This window comes from Pocillopora verrucosa, chromosome 9 (assembly GCF_036669915.1).
Source record: "Pocillopora verrucosa isolate sample1 chromosome 9, ASM3666991v2, whole genome shotgun sequence".
Lineage (NCBI taxonomy): Eukaryota > Metazoa > Cnidaria > Anthozoa > Scleractinia > Pocilloporidae > Pocillopora > Pocillopora verrucosa.
Window position 1 is genome coordinate 21,289,731 of NC_089320.1, and position 17,127 is coordinate 21,306,857.

General features: G+C 38.8%; 2 protein-coding genes across 3 annotated transcripts; one reads left to right on the forward strand and one right to left on the reverse strand.

Moving 5' to 3' along the window:
- The first annotated feature begins 1,419 nt into the window (after window positions 1-1,419).
- Window positions 1,420-12,128, forward strand: LOC131792784 (PC3-like endoprotease variant B). 2 transcript variants are annotated; one of them, XM_059110185.2, is made up of 13 exons: window positions 1,420-1,726; window positions 3,094-3,198; window positions 3,535-3,624; window positions 3,900-4,046; window positions 4,558-4,631; window positions 5,460-5,548; window positions 6,008-6,180; window positions 6,925-7,146; window positions 7,572-7,672; window positions 7,983-8,204; window positions 8,684-9,068; window positions 9,235-9,460; window positions 10,075-12,128. In XM_059110185.2, exons 1-13 carry the CDS (start codon window positions 1,433-1,435, stop codon window positions 10,632-10,634), a joined length of 2,688 nt encoding a protein of 895 aa, XP_058966168.2. In that variant the 5' UTR covers window positions 1,420-1,432; the 3' UTR covers window positions 10,635-12,128. The 2 variants fall into 2 exon arrangements, with proteins under 2 accessions (XP_058966168.2, XP_058966169.2); XM_059110186.2 differs by having other exon boundaries at window positions 9,235-9,406.
- A 737-nt stretch (window positions 12,129-12,865) lies between these two features.
- On the reverse strand, window positions 12,866-14,515 carry LOC136283533 (trace amine-associated receptor 4-like). Its single transcript, XM_066172520.1, has 2 exons — window positions 14,066-14,515; window positions 12,866-13,231 (listed from the first exon to the last, which is right to left on the reverse strand). The coding sequence occupies exons 1-2, from the start codon at window positions 14,513-14,515 to the stop codon at window positions 12,866-12,868; spliced, it is 816 nt and encodes a 271-aa protein (XP_066028617.1).
- Between the last annotated feature and the right edge of the window lie 2,612 nt (window positions 14,516-17,127).

Below are 17,127 nucleotides of genomic sequence, written 5' to 3' on the forward strand. Positions count from 1 at the left end.
GTAGCGCCTTAGATAAACGAACACAATGACTATTAATTGCGAGCAAGATTACCAGTTTCGTTTGGAGTTATCGACAAAGAGTGACACCAGGTCGCATACGTCATGCGACAACAACAATAACTTTGTAGGCGCCAGGATTACATATAATTCCGTAATTGTCTTTGTTCGTGGTTTTCTTTCTTTTTCTTAGCTTAGTTTTTAGCGTTTTCGTAGTTCTTTATTCTTTGCTAATTATTCTTATATTTTGAGCCAAACTTCTTCCCGATTCGAGGAAGTACGAAGTCAAGCCCAACCATGATTTTACGCAAACAGTGGGCCTTAGATTTTCTCTATAAGAGGGCTGATTCTCTATAAGAGAGTTGAACATAATGACCAGCTCCCAGTTGGGTAGTTTGCTAAGTTGGTAGAGCATTGCACCAGTATCGCAAAGGTCATGGGTTCAAATCCCGTACAGGCCTGAATTTATTTCCATTACTGCTGAAGTAGTGTTCATCATGTTCATGTTCATATTGCCTTCATATTCATCTAATTATTTTAATCCACAATGCACATATGATTTCATATATTCAAAGTCATTACTAACAGTGGAAGGACGTTTATTTGAAACAAATGTTAGTTAGCTTTCGACAGTGTTCCAAAATAATCAATGTTCGTATGAAAGGTCAAGCTAAATTGAGGTTTGTTTAGGGCGCGGTTAAACAACGGCTAAACTTTGTTTCAATAACTGGCCCTTAGGCTAAGCTTGTGTGTGTCCATGTACCGGGTGAAATACAAATGAAAAGTAACGAACCTGAACTGTAGCCGCGGTGACGGAGGTGTGTCAGAACTAAATAAATTAAAGTTTTTTATTATTCCTTACCGTGACTGACAGAAGATAGAATTTTAATGTTTAAACTGAAAGATTTAAAAGCTTGCTGGTTCTTCATTTATTCTTTCCATAATTTTGGGTATTTTGCCGGTCTTAGGGAACTGAACAACGATCAATTAAGGGGGAACCTAACTTTGTCTTCACTTTCGGTATAATTACTGTCATGTAACAAAGTGACTAAATACAAATGGATACGGTGAAAATGTCAAACGATCTTAAATCAAAGATAAGTAGGAGCTTAACATCAATAAGCACTGAAATTTCTCCTCATCTGCTATTCTTTCGCCCAGCGCGCTCTCACAAAAATCGTGCCGATGACCAATATCACAATATATTTACGGTAAGTCTGCTGCTGAGTGTGATTTTTGTAGCGGTGATTATTTCCTGCATGGATAAGCCAAAGAGCTGAGGTTCACCCAAGCGTTTTTCTCAAGACAACCCACAACCTGCTATCCACCATGACATACACCGTGCATCAGACTGCGTAAGTAGATGGCCATGGTCATGAATTTATTCAACAAAATTGGGCCTCGATTTCTCTAACAATTTCGCTGGAAGTAAAAAATGAAACCAGTGCGATGGCGTGTTTACATCACGTTGTTAATCCTCGCTTCAGAAATCGCCATCTTACTTGGAAAACCTGCTAAGAAATCGCGGAAAAGAGGAAGAAGAATCTTTGACACGACGCCAAAGCTGACGCGAAGAGAATGGGAAGAACTTCACAAGTTTGAAGATGCGCTAAAAAACGACAATGGAGAGTTAATGTTCACGAACTCCTGGGCGCTCAAACTCGATCCCGCGGAGATTAAAGTCGCAGACAGGATTGCTAAGAAACATGGTTTTATAAACTACGGCCAGGTAGGTAAACTCGAGTTTTTCTTTATATTATTCTGCGGGTGTTCTAAGCTTTGAGTTCAAACGTCAATAATTTCTCCCGGTGGCATTCGGTTACTAAGAGTGGATTTTGTCATTAAGATTCCTTTTTTGAAACTAGAAACTGTGATTATGGACTTTTTAAGATCATTTCCAGTAAGATGTCTCGCTTTGCTTCGATTTCTGTGGAATTTAAGACATATTCTTAAAATCTTTATTTCAAAAGCGCCATGCCACTTATAAATCAACAGTTGGTTTTCTTAATTGATCACCAGTCATGTTTTCTTAATTGTTGACTTCTACTTTACAATGTAGACTGAATATTGAGAAGTACGTAATTAAGTCTTAAAAATTTACTCAGCACAATTTTGCACTGGAAGATTCACTTAAGAAAGCAACCAGACTTGTTCAAAATGAGTCGTCCAATTTTCGCTACAGTAATCATTGATATTAATTCTGCAACGTTCTTCATCCTTAGAATGCCTCTGTTGCATCCACTAGATAAACAAACTATGTTATTTTTGTTTGTACTAATGACTGATTTTCTACTTCAAAAAAATCATAAACAAATTGGGAAAAAAATGCCATGCTAATTAGCATGTGGGTATATTTAAATACTTAGACTAATTCCAAATTGCTATAGTTTTATCAGTACCTCAGATTCTTATCACAAGTAAAGCAATGATACTTGCTGATGAGCTACAATTTTGGCAATTGCAGAAAAGGAAAATTTGAGCTACGAAGCCACACTTTGATGCAACGGAAAATTTTAGAGGGTTCTTCTTCCCGTGGAGGAATCTGATCACAATTTTTAATGAAAGTTTCCTTTCAGTTGCCTTCTTATGGTCATGGTGAAATAAGTTGCCGTAGATGCAAGTGGCATATACGGTAGCTCTCGAGTGCTACGAAGGCTTGAAAAGCTCATCACTGTTTGTCAGCATTTCTTCGATTCAGTTCTCAAGTTCAAAGTCGTGCATAGTCAAATCATGACTGCTGAATATTGTTTGGAATAGAGATTCATGCATGTACTGTGGCCGTTAAATTGTTTGGCTTAGATGAAAACATGCATAATTTGGGGGTGAGATCTATGGCTTTTCCCTTCACATTCGAGGGAAGTCACGGCATCTAAAAGACCTTTTAAAAACCAACGGAAAACATAAGGAAAACCAAAAAAATTTCAATTGATATTCTCATGGGAAAAACTCAATTTAATTCAAGTAATTTACGATGTGCCAAACCCAGATATCTTGATTACCAAACTTGATCTTAAGGTATGAATCTCTGAAGAAAATTAGAGCACAATTTAAATAATCTCTCTATTATACATATTTATTTTTGTAATTTCATACTAGGTTGGCTCTCTCACAGGATATTATCATTTTAAACACGAAGGCAAAGGCTTAAGACACAAGCGTGATGTGCACGAAAAAACCAAGCTACTGCTATCTGAAGATGAAGTAAGCACAACTTGAATCATCATGTTGTTGTTATATTTCCATACCCAAGATGAATTCGTTTGGTATTTGCACTCGAAGTAAGACTAAAGGTGCTCGGCGCCCTTTTGTAACTCCTAGTGAAAAAATGGCTTATGTTATAGCACAAGCTTCCATAGGTCAGTTGACAAATCAACTGAATGAAAATCGTAACTTATTTGGACTCAAACCCTCACTGGAACTCAGATCTTGTTTGTTCCACACCCACGATAAATGGATCTTGGATCTCTTGTATACATCAGTAATTATATGGCACGTGGCAAACGATCTTATTAAAAGAGTGATCCTTGAATCTTCCAGGTTGTTTGGGCAGAACACCAACATATTTTAGTAAGATCTAGAAAGGATGGAATCCCATCTGATCCTAAGTTTAGAGACCAGTGGTATCTTGTAAGTATATTCTTGTTCGCTGGAAGAAATTTATTCATAAGCAATTTTTCGTGGAGTTCAGTTCAGTTAACGATTTGATTGAGCCAGTTAAAACTTTGATCTGTTAAATATAAAGTAAGATAGATTAAACGGTGGATTGTAGGCTAAGAGGTCTGTAGATACAGAACTAAGCTAGAAACTCTTATGTCCAAAGATTATTTGTTACAACAACAATTAAAAGACCTCCATAAAAATGAAAAATTTGTATCGTACTTTGCACATTTTTCTGTATATAGTTAAATCAAGGACAATCCACTGGCCCGGCTGGTGTCGATCTTGATGTGATGCCTGTTTGGCGGCAAGGGATCACGGGAAGAGGAGTGGTCATTAGTATTCTTGATGATGGAGTTGACCATACTCATCCAGATCTTAGAGATAACTTTGTAAGTCAAAAATATCAGTCTGATATTAGTGGTGTTGAACGAAAGATGAAGGATATATAACGGCTGGAAAATAAGGAAGAGGGTATTAAGTCCAAAATTATCCACAAAGTAGTGAGAATGCGCCTAAACGATTTATTTTGCGAATACAAGTCCAGCTGTGTACGTGCAACAACTTTGCTCTTTTCAAAACAGGATCAAACCCTTATACTAAAACGTTATAAAGGTCCTTTTTTAAGGAAATCCATTTTAAGTTTGCCTTTAAACTCGAGTAATCCGGTCTCTAAGGGAAAACGTGTGTTTCCTAAATGTTTTGGGCAAGAAGAAATAAAAACAAATAGACGAGGGACCTACGAAAGAGAGAGATATTCACAACTTACGAATGGTTTCCATAAGAATATATCAGGCCTCTCCGGGAGATTGATCTTGTTTATAATTTTATCCATCTTTCTTGACTGCACTGAGTGAACACATCACAACTAATATGTGATTGTATGACCCTACCTTGACACAGGACCAAAAGGCAAGTTATGATTTTAACGACATGGATGCTGATCCAAAGCCAAGAGACAGCGACCCTGATAACTGGTATGTAACTCACGCGATCCTCATAGCTCGATCACAAAAACTGACATAGAGCCTCTCCACCAAGAGGACCGCAACCGTAGATCGTGTTGCATTCGTTTTATTTACTCCTTATACCCTGACATCAGTATGCACATTCTCCATACTGCTCTCTATACGTTTCCTAAGGTGCTGACAAGGAGAATTTGTTTAACAATCAAGAGCTTCTTTAGTTGGTGATCAATTCCTTTACTATCGTAACCTTAATGTTTGATTCAGGGGTGATTTTGTTCGGAGAAATTAGATCATGATCCCTCTTGGAGGTCAAAAGGTTAACATTGACAATTTCTTCAGGTTGTGGAAATTTTTTTATTCGAAGAAATAAACGAGCAGATCACCTGAGAAGTCCTTTTACTCCACCAGAATTACTGGCTACACACTTCATAGATAGAAGATAGAAGAATTTAAAAATTTCCTAAGGTCGGGCGCTAGCTCTCTACGCTATTTCTCAGACAAAAACACCCCCGTGCTATAGTAGTGAAAGGAGTCTATTGTCGACGGGAGTGTCTGATAAAAGTCATGAGCTGGGAGTATAGGACTGTAGAGCATATTCAATATATTTATAGAATGGAGAGGGAGAGAGATATATAAACTAACTTATAAGTGCCATTTGGAAGCTTGCCAGGTAATGATTTCGTAATCAATCGATCATTTTTGACAAATAGGGAAGGTTACGCGTAACCCTTTCCCCTGGTTACGCTTATACGTGATATTGATTAATTTTGATTAAGTATTTTTGGACCATGAAAAATGGCATGTTTCTTTTCACGTTTGTTTTCTCTACAATCTTAGTCACGGTACACGGTGTGCTGGAGAGGTGGCAGCGGTCGCTAACAACAGTGTATGTGGAGTGGGTGTAGCTTACGATGCTAATATCGGAGGTAAATATACAAAATATACTCCATGATTTTCTCGTAATTTGAAGTTGTCAAGAGGTGCATGTTACCTCTTGGGTGTTTGCCTACTATAGCAAACTAATATTGAAAGTCCGTATGATAAAAAAACAATTAAAAATATTTTCAGTAGCTCATCTAGGTTCCTTCTGCATGAAGCGTATAAGAGTATTAACCCCTCCCTCTCCCCTAGATAAGATGCTAGATCATCGCACGTTACACCTCAACATTTCGTCAGTTCCTCGTACCCAGTAATACTCTTGGAGAATGCCACTGCGAGTGGAAATATCCCTCCCAAAAAACAGTATAATGACCCGGTGAGGTCTCAAACCCAGACCTTTCGAGTCCATTGCGCTTTCGCTTGGCCACCGCGTCTACCACAAAAAAAAGTGTTTGACACGGTATCAATAATTTGACAAGGACAATTTTCACTGTATTGTGTCCTAGGTGTGCGGATGCTAGATGGTCAGGCTACAGATGTGTTGGAAGGAAGTTCATTGAGTTTCCAGTCTGAATACATCGACATCTACAGTAACTGTTGGGGGCCCAAAGATGATGGAAAAACATTTGGCAAACCTGGAAAACTTGCACAAGAGGCGCTTATGCAGGGAGCTCTTAAGGCAAATTATTTATTCATTTAAACAGCGTTATCAATGAAAAAATTCCAAGTAGGTTATGTCAAAGAGGAGCTTGATCCCCGCGTTAAGCTGCACCCTTGGAAATACAACATAAGAACTATTTAACATCTTACACTAAATCTATATGGGATAGAAGTACTCCAGATAGAGAAGGAGTTGATAATTTTCAAATCAAAGTACTACGTGTAAAAAGCTAAGGGGAAAAATAATTATTCATTAAGTGACGCCTATAAAGCTTGTCCAAACCGAGAGACTCTATTACAATTAATCATAAAGGACGGAAATTGTTCAAATATGCGTACTTACTAGTAAGTATTTGCCATAATAATGGTTCGTGACTCAGGCCTTAGGAATTTTAATTCAAACATTAATTTTAATTTAAATGCTTTAAAAATCATTTCGATTTGTAACAATAACTCGATCTCAAAATGGAAAGGAAGATGGGAAATGCTAATATCAATCGACCAAATGAAAAAAAAAAGTTTAACAAAAGTCATTAGTCGCCCGCTCGGGAGATTTTTGGTTCCTTATCACTGACTTACTGAAGGGAGAAAACATTTTTTAAAATAGAGTTTATTCTCAGATTTTGCTTAGATTTCATACCACATTTTGTAAGCTAACACTTAAAATTGTGCGGTATATAAATCTGTGATTGTAATGAACACTTAACCACTCTAAAAGGGCATTTTAAATCTCTGAAGTTCTTTAATCTATTATAATTCTCAGGGTCGTGGCGGTAAAGGTAACATCTACGTTTGGGCGACCGGCAATGGAGGTCTTACAGATGACGACTGCAACTGTGATGGCTACACTACCAGCATATATACCATATCGGTTGGGTGTATCGGTGATCATGGTCTCTCCGCCTACTACACAGAGTTGTGCTCCTCCACGCTGGCTGTCACTTTTAATGGAGGCTCTCACAGAGAGAAGGAGGAAAACAAAATGGTAAGGCTATCAGGCTGCTTGTTGGTCTTTAGACTGTGTCATAGATTAGATCAGAAAACGGTTACACGTGTAGCTGTTATTTTGAGCTAAAGACAATTGGGATAGAGGTCATTTCTTGGTTTGTCATCAATAATCCTTAGAAAGATATGTTGGGACTTGCTCTTCCCCATACGGTATGAAGTTTTGAATGGCTAAATACAAAGAACACGTGAGCGGTGAAAACGGTGAATTTTTTACGCGCGGGAGAGCTGGTTTAATTGCTTGAAACATCTGTTGGAATCAAGGCACTTGATGGAATTCCGTTTCGCCAACTGATATTATAATGAGGTAACTGGGTCTTTAAGAGGTTTACACACCGATACATTAGTGAGAGGAGCATTCCTTTCCTCTTGTAAAATGTTCTCTTCTTTTTAATTTTGTCTCAGGTAACAACAGATTTGCATCATAAGTGCACAGAAGAGTTTAAAGGCACATCATCCGCCGCGCCTCTGGCTGCAGGAATGTTTGCCCTCGTTTTACAAGCGAAGTATGTTTGCATGACTACGAGGACTGCTGATGAAGAGTCAAGATTACAATTGTATCGTGCATTTGTGCCTTTTCGTTTGTTCCCCTTACGTCAAACAAAACAAACAATCGAACAGACAAACAATCATAAAAAATAAACAGCCACAAAAGAACATCAGCTCAAACAGCACGTTCATCTATGGTTCAAGCAGACTTTTAGGAATTGCTTCGCCTTTGATTTACGGGTTTCTCTCTCGCAGTCGGCAATGACAAGCTGCTAGAAAAGACTCCAGATCTGTTTCGCGCTTGACTATATGTTGATCTCTTTTCAGCCCAAACCTTTCATGGCGAGATGTCCAGCATCTTGTGGTTGAAACAGCTCAGGTAACGAGCCCTGTTGACGAAGGCTGGATGAAAAATGGTGCTGGTTACCATTTTAATCACAAGTTTGGCTTTGGGAGGTTAGACGCCGCTGCCATGGTAAGAAGAGCGAAAACATGGAAGAATGCTCCTCCCCAAAGAACATGTCACGGACCTTCCAGTCAGACGCAACAGTAAGTAAGATTTGAAAAAATGTATTCTATGTTAATTTTTTAAGAGTTTGGATTGGAATTTAAATCGAAGAACTGTCGAATGTTTGATATGAAGCAAAATGAAGGACACGCTGATGAATTGTAGTTTTATGAATATATAATTACGTCAATGATCTATTCAATATGAATGGTTTGAAGAAAAAACTGATCTATCGTAACTAACAAGGTCTGAATTTAGAGTTTTGATCTCAGAGGTTCCTCTTTGTTGCTAAGCTGTGTTCGGGTTTTTCCAACATAAAGCGACCTAGAAGTATTTGCACTACTGTAATGAAACTATACTCAACTTGGAGGGGACTTGCAAGCCCTACGCCAATATTTCAAGATAAATTGACTGCTGCGAAGATCCTTTAATGGGCTGTGGGATATTTACAACGTTCTGCATCATTTAAGTTTGAAATCGAAGAGATCTGTCGATCAGTCCGTAACAAATCTTCTTATAGAGAAATTCCCGCTGGTGGAACTTTATCTATCACCATCGACACAATAGCTTGTGACGGTACCGACAAAGAAATTAACAAGTTGGAACACGTGACTCTGACCGTCAGCTTTCAACACCGGCGGCGTGGTGACGTTAGCATCGATCTTTTCTCGCCGAGCGGGACTAGGAACGAAATGCTGTCGACTCGGCGTTACGACGATTCAAAGAACGGCCTCCATGATTGGACTTTCATGACCGTGCACAACTGGGGAGAGAATCCTAAAGGAGTATGGGTGATGAATGTAACCGATAACATCGCTACCTTAAACAAGGGCGTAGACGTAAATGGATATCTCCAACACGATACCAGTAAACAGGAAGCGGACGTGGAGGATTTAGAGGAGGAGGTAGGTCAAAGAAGTTTCTGCAAATTCGCCTAGTGTCCCACCCAAAAAAAAATACCCTGAGTTCTAATAGCATAACGCGTCCAGATGGGATTGGATGCAAGAGGATGAACTCTTACATACATTGATCATTTGTTAATGATATCTTATGTTGATCACAAACGCAAAGGTTATCGATGACGAAAAGAAAACTCAAGAGCTGGAGGCAAACAAAGGTGGAGGGAAAGTTGTTCAAGACAAAGGCGCCACTTGGGATGCACCTTACCCCGAGGGGGTCAAGAAACACAAAATTCACACACCGGAAAAACCAGACAGTTCAAAGGGTACGGAGGGTACGGAAGGTAGGAAAGGGAAAGCAACTGTGCATGCAGAAGTGAAAGATGAAAAAAATAACGGTTAGTATAAGTAACAAATGCAGAAATTCGTGAAATGGTAGATGCTATCTTTCTTATTTGGTAAAAGACGATTCAGCAATATATAAGACAACTGGTAAGAGTGGACGAAAACTAATCTAGAATAAAGAGCGTATATTGAAAAGTAAATGATAGTGCCAAGGCCCGTTCTAGAAAAGAAAATTCCCAGCAATGAGTAACATCGTATTTTGGGACATTCTAGGATCAATTTTTTGACTTTCATTATTTTCTATTTAGGGACTATTATTTATTCATTAGGATCATTATTTATCACCCGGGGCGGCGGGGGGGGGGGGGGAAGGAGTTTTAGGGGATCACATAATTTCCAAGGGGAACTGAGGAGGGATGAGTCGCTCCAGGAACTATAGAAAGTTGACCACCAATTAACTGCCAACAAGAGGGGGGGGGGGGGTGTCATAAGAACATTTCAGTGCCTTAAAGGTGGACCAGGTAAATTTTATCGTGACACTCAGAGCCCTCCCCCGGACTGGTCTCTTAGATTCACGTATTTCTTTGAATTGGACGTTCACTTTACACATACAAATGAAACTGGTGTCCTTATGAACGCCTAATTAATTTTATCATTTGCTTTAAAGTGCCTGGCAATATGGAGGCAGACACATGGGGAGATTATGAGCCCGGGATGTTCGGTACCTTTCTTCCGGAGGATTTCCAAAAGGGGGTGGGTATGAATGAAAACCCCGGTGCTTTTGTCGCTGCATTCGAAACACCGGAAGAAACGTCACAAGATAATAACTACCAAATAGACAGAGCCTCGAAAAAGACACTCAGTAACGAGGATGTAGGTAACGACGAGAATGATCAAGTTTACGGATACGATCGTTATATTTACACGAATGAGCCTGAGGATCAAACGAAGGCGTCCGAGACAAAACGAACGGATACTGATTATCAGGGACAGCGAGTTCAGGTTACAACGGAAGAGACTGGATCTCAGCGAGTGCAAGTCAATAATGGTTTTCAAGAGGAGTTTGTTCCAGGATTAAACCCAGAATCTGGTAGAATTAGTTCAGGGGTGTTTTTAGAATGGAAGCTGACATTTTACGGGACGGGTCCCAGTGATAGCGTTTCAGGTGATGGAGAAGATGATGACGATGATGAAAATGATTCTTCAGACATGGATATAGACTTGTAGATGTTTATGCTTTGTCGCTCTTTTTTTATTGGCGCGATCCTTAGGGACATTTATTGAATAATGTACAGCGAGTTTAAAGTCACTAAAATCTAGCGACCTTCTGTCGTCACGTTATAATAAGAAAGCTTATTTTACGCGCGAGTGGCTCTGTTTGGAAACATATGTGTGTGGAATTGGATTTTTGCTATTCCACGCCAGTTATTGACATATACTATGGTCATTTCCAAGTCATTTATGCCCCTTATGTGCAAGTGCAAAGTTCGGGGCCCAGCGTGCAGGTTCTAATGGAGGTTGATGGTCCATGCATGATTTTACACAATGATTCAGTTTCATACAAACTTGCCGTCATAATGGTATCAGCTTTTTAATTTTGCATCTTTTAAAACTTTAGTTCAAAATCAGTTAAATTTCATAGTCTAGTAGAAAATCGATAGCCGTTTGCAAAAGGTGCAAGAGGGTTGTAGCCAAGGGGGAGGCACTCTCGTGGTGAAATTTTTCTGCCTCTATTCAAGAACCGATCATTTTTAAACCAATACAACATCCTGGCATACCCCCTAAAAGCCAGGAATATGCTTGTGCAGACCCCCCGTCCTTTGTCTACGCCCTTGAGGTGTATGTTTACCGTCTTTTCTCGCCAACAGAAGGTTATGCTTGGAGGAAAAGGACAAACTTGACGAGTCCTAGAGGAGGGTTAAGGCAAAATTCGAGAACACAAGCTATTTCTATGGTTGTTAATATTTACAAATTACTTAGAAATTTTGATCTTGATGGTTCCATAGTAGACCTTTCTTCAAAATGGTTACGGAATTTCGACCAGATCTAGAAGGCTTAATCATTTTTGATTGTCATAAACACGTCTAGTTTCCTTAGCAGCCGTAGTGTAGTCTCGTCAAGCAACGTGTTCTCTTCCTCAGCAACAAGATCTAAACGATGGCTGCGAAAGAGACTATAAACACGTGATACACACCTACACATCATGTTCCCTTTTCCCACATGCCGCTCGGGTATCATGCAACAGCGCAATTTTTAAATGAGTGTCGAAAACAATCCGGAAAATTGCATTCAGAAGTCTCCCTTCTCTACGCCCTATAAGATTGGTATAAAAACTTGCGGCATTCTCTCAACCAATACGATGCAAAACTCAAACGATCTCGACCTGCTCAGTCATGTTTTCTTGCACCTCAGAAAGTTTCCTTGCTTGTCATTGGCTTCATGTTATTTCCTCCTTTGCTCTTATCAGCCGTTGCGGTTACTTTGGTGTTAGTTTTTCGACACTCAATCGAAAAGCGCTCTATATAGGTCCCAATTACATCACATTACAACGACTTATGTAAACTTTTTTTTAAAGATGCTCTTGCCTTATTTTAAGGTCAAAGTATAGATTGCTGCTTCTGTGTCTTATCTTCAAGATGTTTTCCCTTGCTACTCACGCGAATATGATATGTACTTCTTGCCTGATGATTTTTTAAATGGACGCAGTTTTGATCAATAAAAGCCGTGCAATTTCGTAATCTTCTTTTCCTGCATTTATCTCTATATAGAGTGAACGTTACACTGACCATGTTACCCTGAAAAATGCTGACAGTTTCTCCATCTTGTTCTGTTACTTACTCTGGAGGCAGGAAGTGCTGGCGCTGACTTTTTGTCTTATATTTACACCTGCAAGCTTGAAATGCTTCTAACTATTTCGGCTTTTTTAATTTTTACGACGAAAAAACTTGGTAAAATGACATTGAAGCCAATCATCGACAGACACATTTCCGCGACTCCATTTTATTTGTTATTTAGAAATGTCTGAGGATTTTGACGAAATATAGTGGCTGACCAAATCTTTTATCGACAGTCTAATCTAATGTTATGTTGAGACTCGTTATCGATTAGAAACAATTGGTCCTTCGAGGGAAAGATGTATCTACACTTAGCAGAAAAATGATGAAGACCGAAATTCTTTAATAGGTGCGCGTCAGAGCGTAACAATACCCATGTGGTGCAAAAAAAGCGACTTGCAATATAGCGGCCTCATGCCATCTCCTGACGAAGGTCACCAGTTTAGCTGTTGAAACCTCGCAATCAAAAATTGACTAGGAATTTATATCGCGCAAAAACAAATATTTAAATGCGTTTATCTTTAAAGCCACGATGAGTAAACAAATCATAGTTTACATCAAGTACATTATTTCTACTTCGTTTCGACTTTTCAAGCTCGAAACAATTTGATTCAACTTATGCACTCAGTAGCGTATCAATGATATTAACGCCCTCCTTATGTCAACATTTCTAACAAGATAAATTATTGGATTTAAGGAGGAGTTGATGTAGATTAGATTTGTAGACAAAACTTGCAGAGGCTCAAAACCATCTGACAGAATTACGTTAAACCAACGATATACAAGAGACGGAACTAAACACAGGACAAGTACAACGATTATCACGAGCATGTCAAAAAATGCTTTCTTTTCCCTTCTCAATATAATGGAAGTGTTTACCATCGCCATGACGTCCATCACCTTGTTGTCATGACGACGAATGGCGATGAAACTGCCAATGTGGTTAATGACTGTCAAGATGATGAAACCTACGCCGAGAATCGAGGCCAACTGAATATATTTTGGCAACACGAATTTCGACAAGTTTGTCACCAGAAGCCATGTTAATCCAGCCACGAAGGTTATCAGAATTGCCTCTGTTGATTAAAAATCACGTTATTACAAAAACAATGTATAAACCTATAAATCTAAAGTTGAACTCTGTACTCTGTTCTTAAGATTACAATGGCTTATGCAGTGTTATTTGATACACTTCGATAGATCCTACGCAACCTCGCCTCCTGCACACTGCTGCACGAGTGTTACCAATTACTGGGCGTGGGCTAATGACTTAGGAACTAGGAACTAACCCTCTGTCAAAGAAAGAAGAGACAAACAGGAAGCTCTTGCGTTGTTGAAAATTGTTGATAACCTAGCCTGGGTCCGCTCGAGCTCAGGAGAAATCTTTCACGAACTTTATTGGGAAATCAACATAAAATTTACAACTTGAAAATCTAGCCCCATCGACAGCTAAGATGAATGAGTAGAACCAGAGCATGACTTTTTCGACAAAAAATGGTGGAGCGCATTAGGAGACCACATTCAATATCAAGATCCTTGAGAGATTTTTTCCAAAAAAATAAGAATCTGTCAATCTCTACTTGGACTTCTGGTCGCGGTTGTTCAAAGAGTGGTTAACGCTATCTACTGGATAAATCTCTATCCGGTGCATGGATAGCGTAGTACGTTTTCTTAGATCTTATCTGCTGGATAGCCATTTTATCCGTTTGATAGCGTTATTCGCCATTTAAAGAACTGGACGCGTGTTGAATACTTTATTTGAAAGACCCGGTTACTGTAACAGGCGATAGCATGTCTGCGGTTTAAAATGATTTAGAAACTCACCTTTTTAGTAACGTTAGTACGGTACTTTAGAGGCTTGGAAAGCGCGTAATGGCGATCAAAACTGATGAGAGTGATATTCACCAAAGACCATCCAACAAAGCCAATTTGACTCAAGTTATAGGCTATAAACAGGGTGGACTCTGGGCCACAAGACTCGTGGATGCGATGAATCATCAAAGCCTGTAAAACAAACAACGGCTGAGCCACCAAACCGGTCAAACAATCAGCAGTGGCCATACTACACAGCAAAATATTGCTCGGTCTTTGTAAGGATGGTGTCTTTGCAATAGCGATAATGACAGCCAGATTTCCAAGAAAGGCGAAGATGCAGCAAGGAACGTTGACGATACAAAGAATTATGTCATTTATGAGGAGATTAGTGTCGTTACTGGGGAATCGAGGCATCACGGGACTGCTGCAGATGATACTTGCAGTTTCGTTGTTAGCCATTGGCCTCTGATGAAAAGTCAAAGATTGATGTTTGAGTAATGGCGTAATGAGTAACGAATGTAATACAGGTATAACGAAATATTGTAGTCAGTTAAGTATTATAGTTACTATTTGTATTCAAGGTCCGAAATTATTTGGTTTAAGCTATCGCAATGATTTTCCAAATTGTGACTGTCTTGTCTAACTTCCAGTGGACGTGCTTAGTTTGTCTACTGACTTTGTGCTGGACCCACACGAAAGTTCTTGTTTTGGCTTACCCAGTCAAAGATTATTTCAGTTGATCGTTGTGGTCATATAAAACTCTTTCTCTTCAAGCACAAGTTGCATCCGCTTTGTTAATTAGGAAGATTTGGTTTATGCTTTCAGCTGTGCGTATATTTAGTGATATATGTACGAGGAAAGTTTGGAGAACACTTCAAAAGCTAAAGTTGCTCTCGGCTGCTCCTCGAGCAACTTTCACGCTTCTCTCGTGCTCTCCGAACTACCCGTGTGCATCCACAACTCGATATGTGCACGCTAAGCAACGCTTAGCATGAACCAATTCTTTAATGTCTATATTAATAGGTTGTACGCCATTTACGCCATGTGACACTTTGCTTCTTCGGTCCTTCCAGGTGTAATGTTGGAACGGAAGCTGTCCGGATAACAGCTGTAACGAAGACCAGGTTTCCAAGGAAAGTGAAGACGCAGAAAGGGACATTGACCGTGAAAATGTGGACTCCTTTTTTTTTTTTTAAAGGGACGGTGTTGTTTCTTTGTTTGTGTATTTTTTCCTATTTGGCCAAGCCAAAATTGAGTCATTCCTATTACGCGACATTCAAAGTATTTAGAAGCACAACGAAGTTTATATTATGGGAAAGTTATCTTCTTTATTTTTTCCTAATGAGCAGTACTGAAACACATTGGTGTTTATCACTTCATATTTCGAACCAAGTCACTTTGCGAATAACCTCGAATTGATTCAGAACATCGAGACTCGAGTTTGGAAAGGCTTTACCATTTGACTTTAATGCTGTTGAGAAATAGGATCAAAAAGGTAAATTTAAGGGGGAAAAACTCTGATAAATTGTATTGAATGCCTTTAATGAAGCTCGGAATTCAGAAAATCTGACAGAAGTCAAAGTTTGAAAAGAGAAAAAAAATCGTCTTGAATCCAAAAATGTTTCATGTAACACGCAAGCAAAATTATCTGGGACACCATTTCAACCAGATTGTTACGCAGATATAACCTTCGCTGGCCATATTTGTTTTAGACAATACTCACCTAAATGAGCAGTGATGTTCACCGAAGACCGAGCTGGTTTGCTCTAATCTGACGAGACTCAATTGACTCCTAAGTTGCAGTCCTCTTAAGCTATAAAATATATTTTATAAATTCATATTTTGATGGATATATAGATAAACGAAGCTCAGGTAAGGTCTAAGAACAAAGAATTCACTTGGATTGCCGCTATTCGGATTACTTCCATTTATATCGAAACATATGTCTCGTGTAAATCACGAACGAAATTGTCGAGGCTACCATTTCAATCAGATTATTATTCAGATGAAAACGTTTACTGGCTACACCTTTTTGATGATACTCACCTAAATCATCTGTGAAATCGCGATCACCGAAGGCTGAGTTAGTTAACTTTTATCTGACGACCCTCGATTTAATTTTAAAATGTAGATTGCATTGATCTTTTCGTAATCCATAATTTAATGCATAAACAAATGAAAGCCGCCCAGTTAACAGAATTGAACGAAGAATTCATTAAAATTCACAATTATTAGAAAATTACAACTGTTCGATTACTTTTGAACCTTAATTACCTTCCCCAGGCAGAACTTACATTGACTTACATGACTTTGTTCCCATCACATCTGGAAAACAAAATGTTTCATTTCACTTGGTTGCTTTCAGAAGCTGTATCAAACGTTAAATTTCTGTTCACTAAGGTGGGAAATGTTTTATTTTTAATTTCATCTCCATCAGTGCATTAGTATCGGGCTTATGGTTGCATTTGTTTCTTTTCAACCGATTGGCTCGGAATAGACACTGCCTTCTTTGATAGTATAAATGTTGATGGTAATTATATTTCACTTTCTTTACTACCGAATCAATTTTTTCGTTTGGTAGTTCAGTATATCAACCAAGTCGGCGAAGTCTGTGCTTGGTCGCTCGTTTAACGTACGCTTTCCACTAAAGATACACCGATCCTTAGACAGGAGATTCAAACGATTTCTAATTCGTAAGTAATATTTTTGATGTAAACTGCATGTGTTCCTTCCCAAGTAACTGGAACTCCAGACACAAAACCAAAGGTAATAAAGTATGGGGATCAAATAACACGTAAACTTTCTTTCATCTAAAATATCAGAAATCTTAAGTCAAATATTAGCCGCAGGGTGACTGAAGTTACTTCAGTTTTTGAAGAAAACATAAGTTGATAAAATTCAGCCAAGAAAACTGAAGTTAAATTGGTGTCAGATCGTCTCTAAGTGCATTTCAAAAGCAATCCGAAGAATGGCAAATCAAGAGAATTCTCTGTCAAATGGGAGTTAATCATCCGTTACGGCTTTCTACAAGGATTAGGAGACATTTAATTTAACTTATGCTGAAGTGAAAC

Excerpts from the sequence above, each read along its gene's own strand:
- LOC136283533 (XM_066172520.1), bottom strand. The coding sequence starts at position 14,515 with ATGGCTAACAACGAAACTGCAAGTATCATCTGCAGCAGTCCCGTGATG. Across the intron at positions 13,232-14,065 it reads GTACTAACGTTACTAAAAAG|TTGGCCTCGATTCTCGGCGT; the intron begins GTGAGTTTCTAA and ends AAATATATTCAG.
- LOC131792784 (XM_059110185.2), top strand. The coding sequence starts at position 1,433 with ATGAAACCAGTGCGATGGCGTGTTTACATCACGTTGTTAATCCTCGCT. Across the intron at positions 1,727-3,093 it reads GTTTTATAAACTACGGCCAG|GTTGGCTCTCTCACAGGATA; the intron begins GTAGGTAAACTC and ends ATTTCATACTAG. Across the intron at positions 7,147-7,571 it reads AGAAGGAGGAAAACAAAATG|GTAACAACAGATTTGCATCA; the intron begins GTAAGGCTATCA and ends ATTTTGTCTCAG.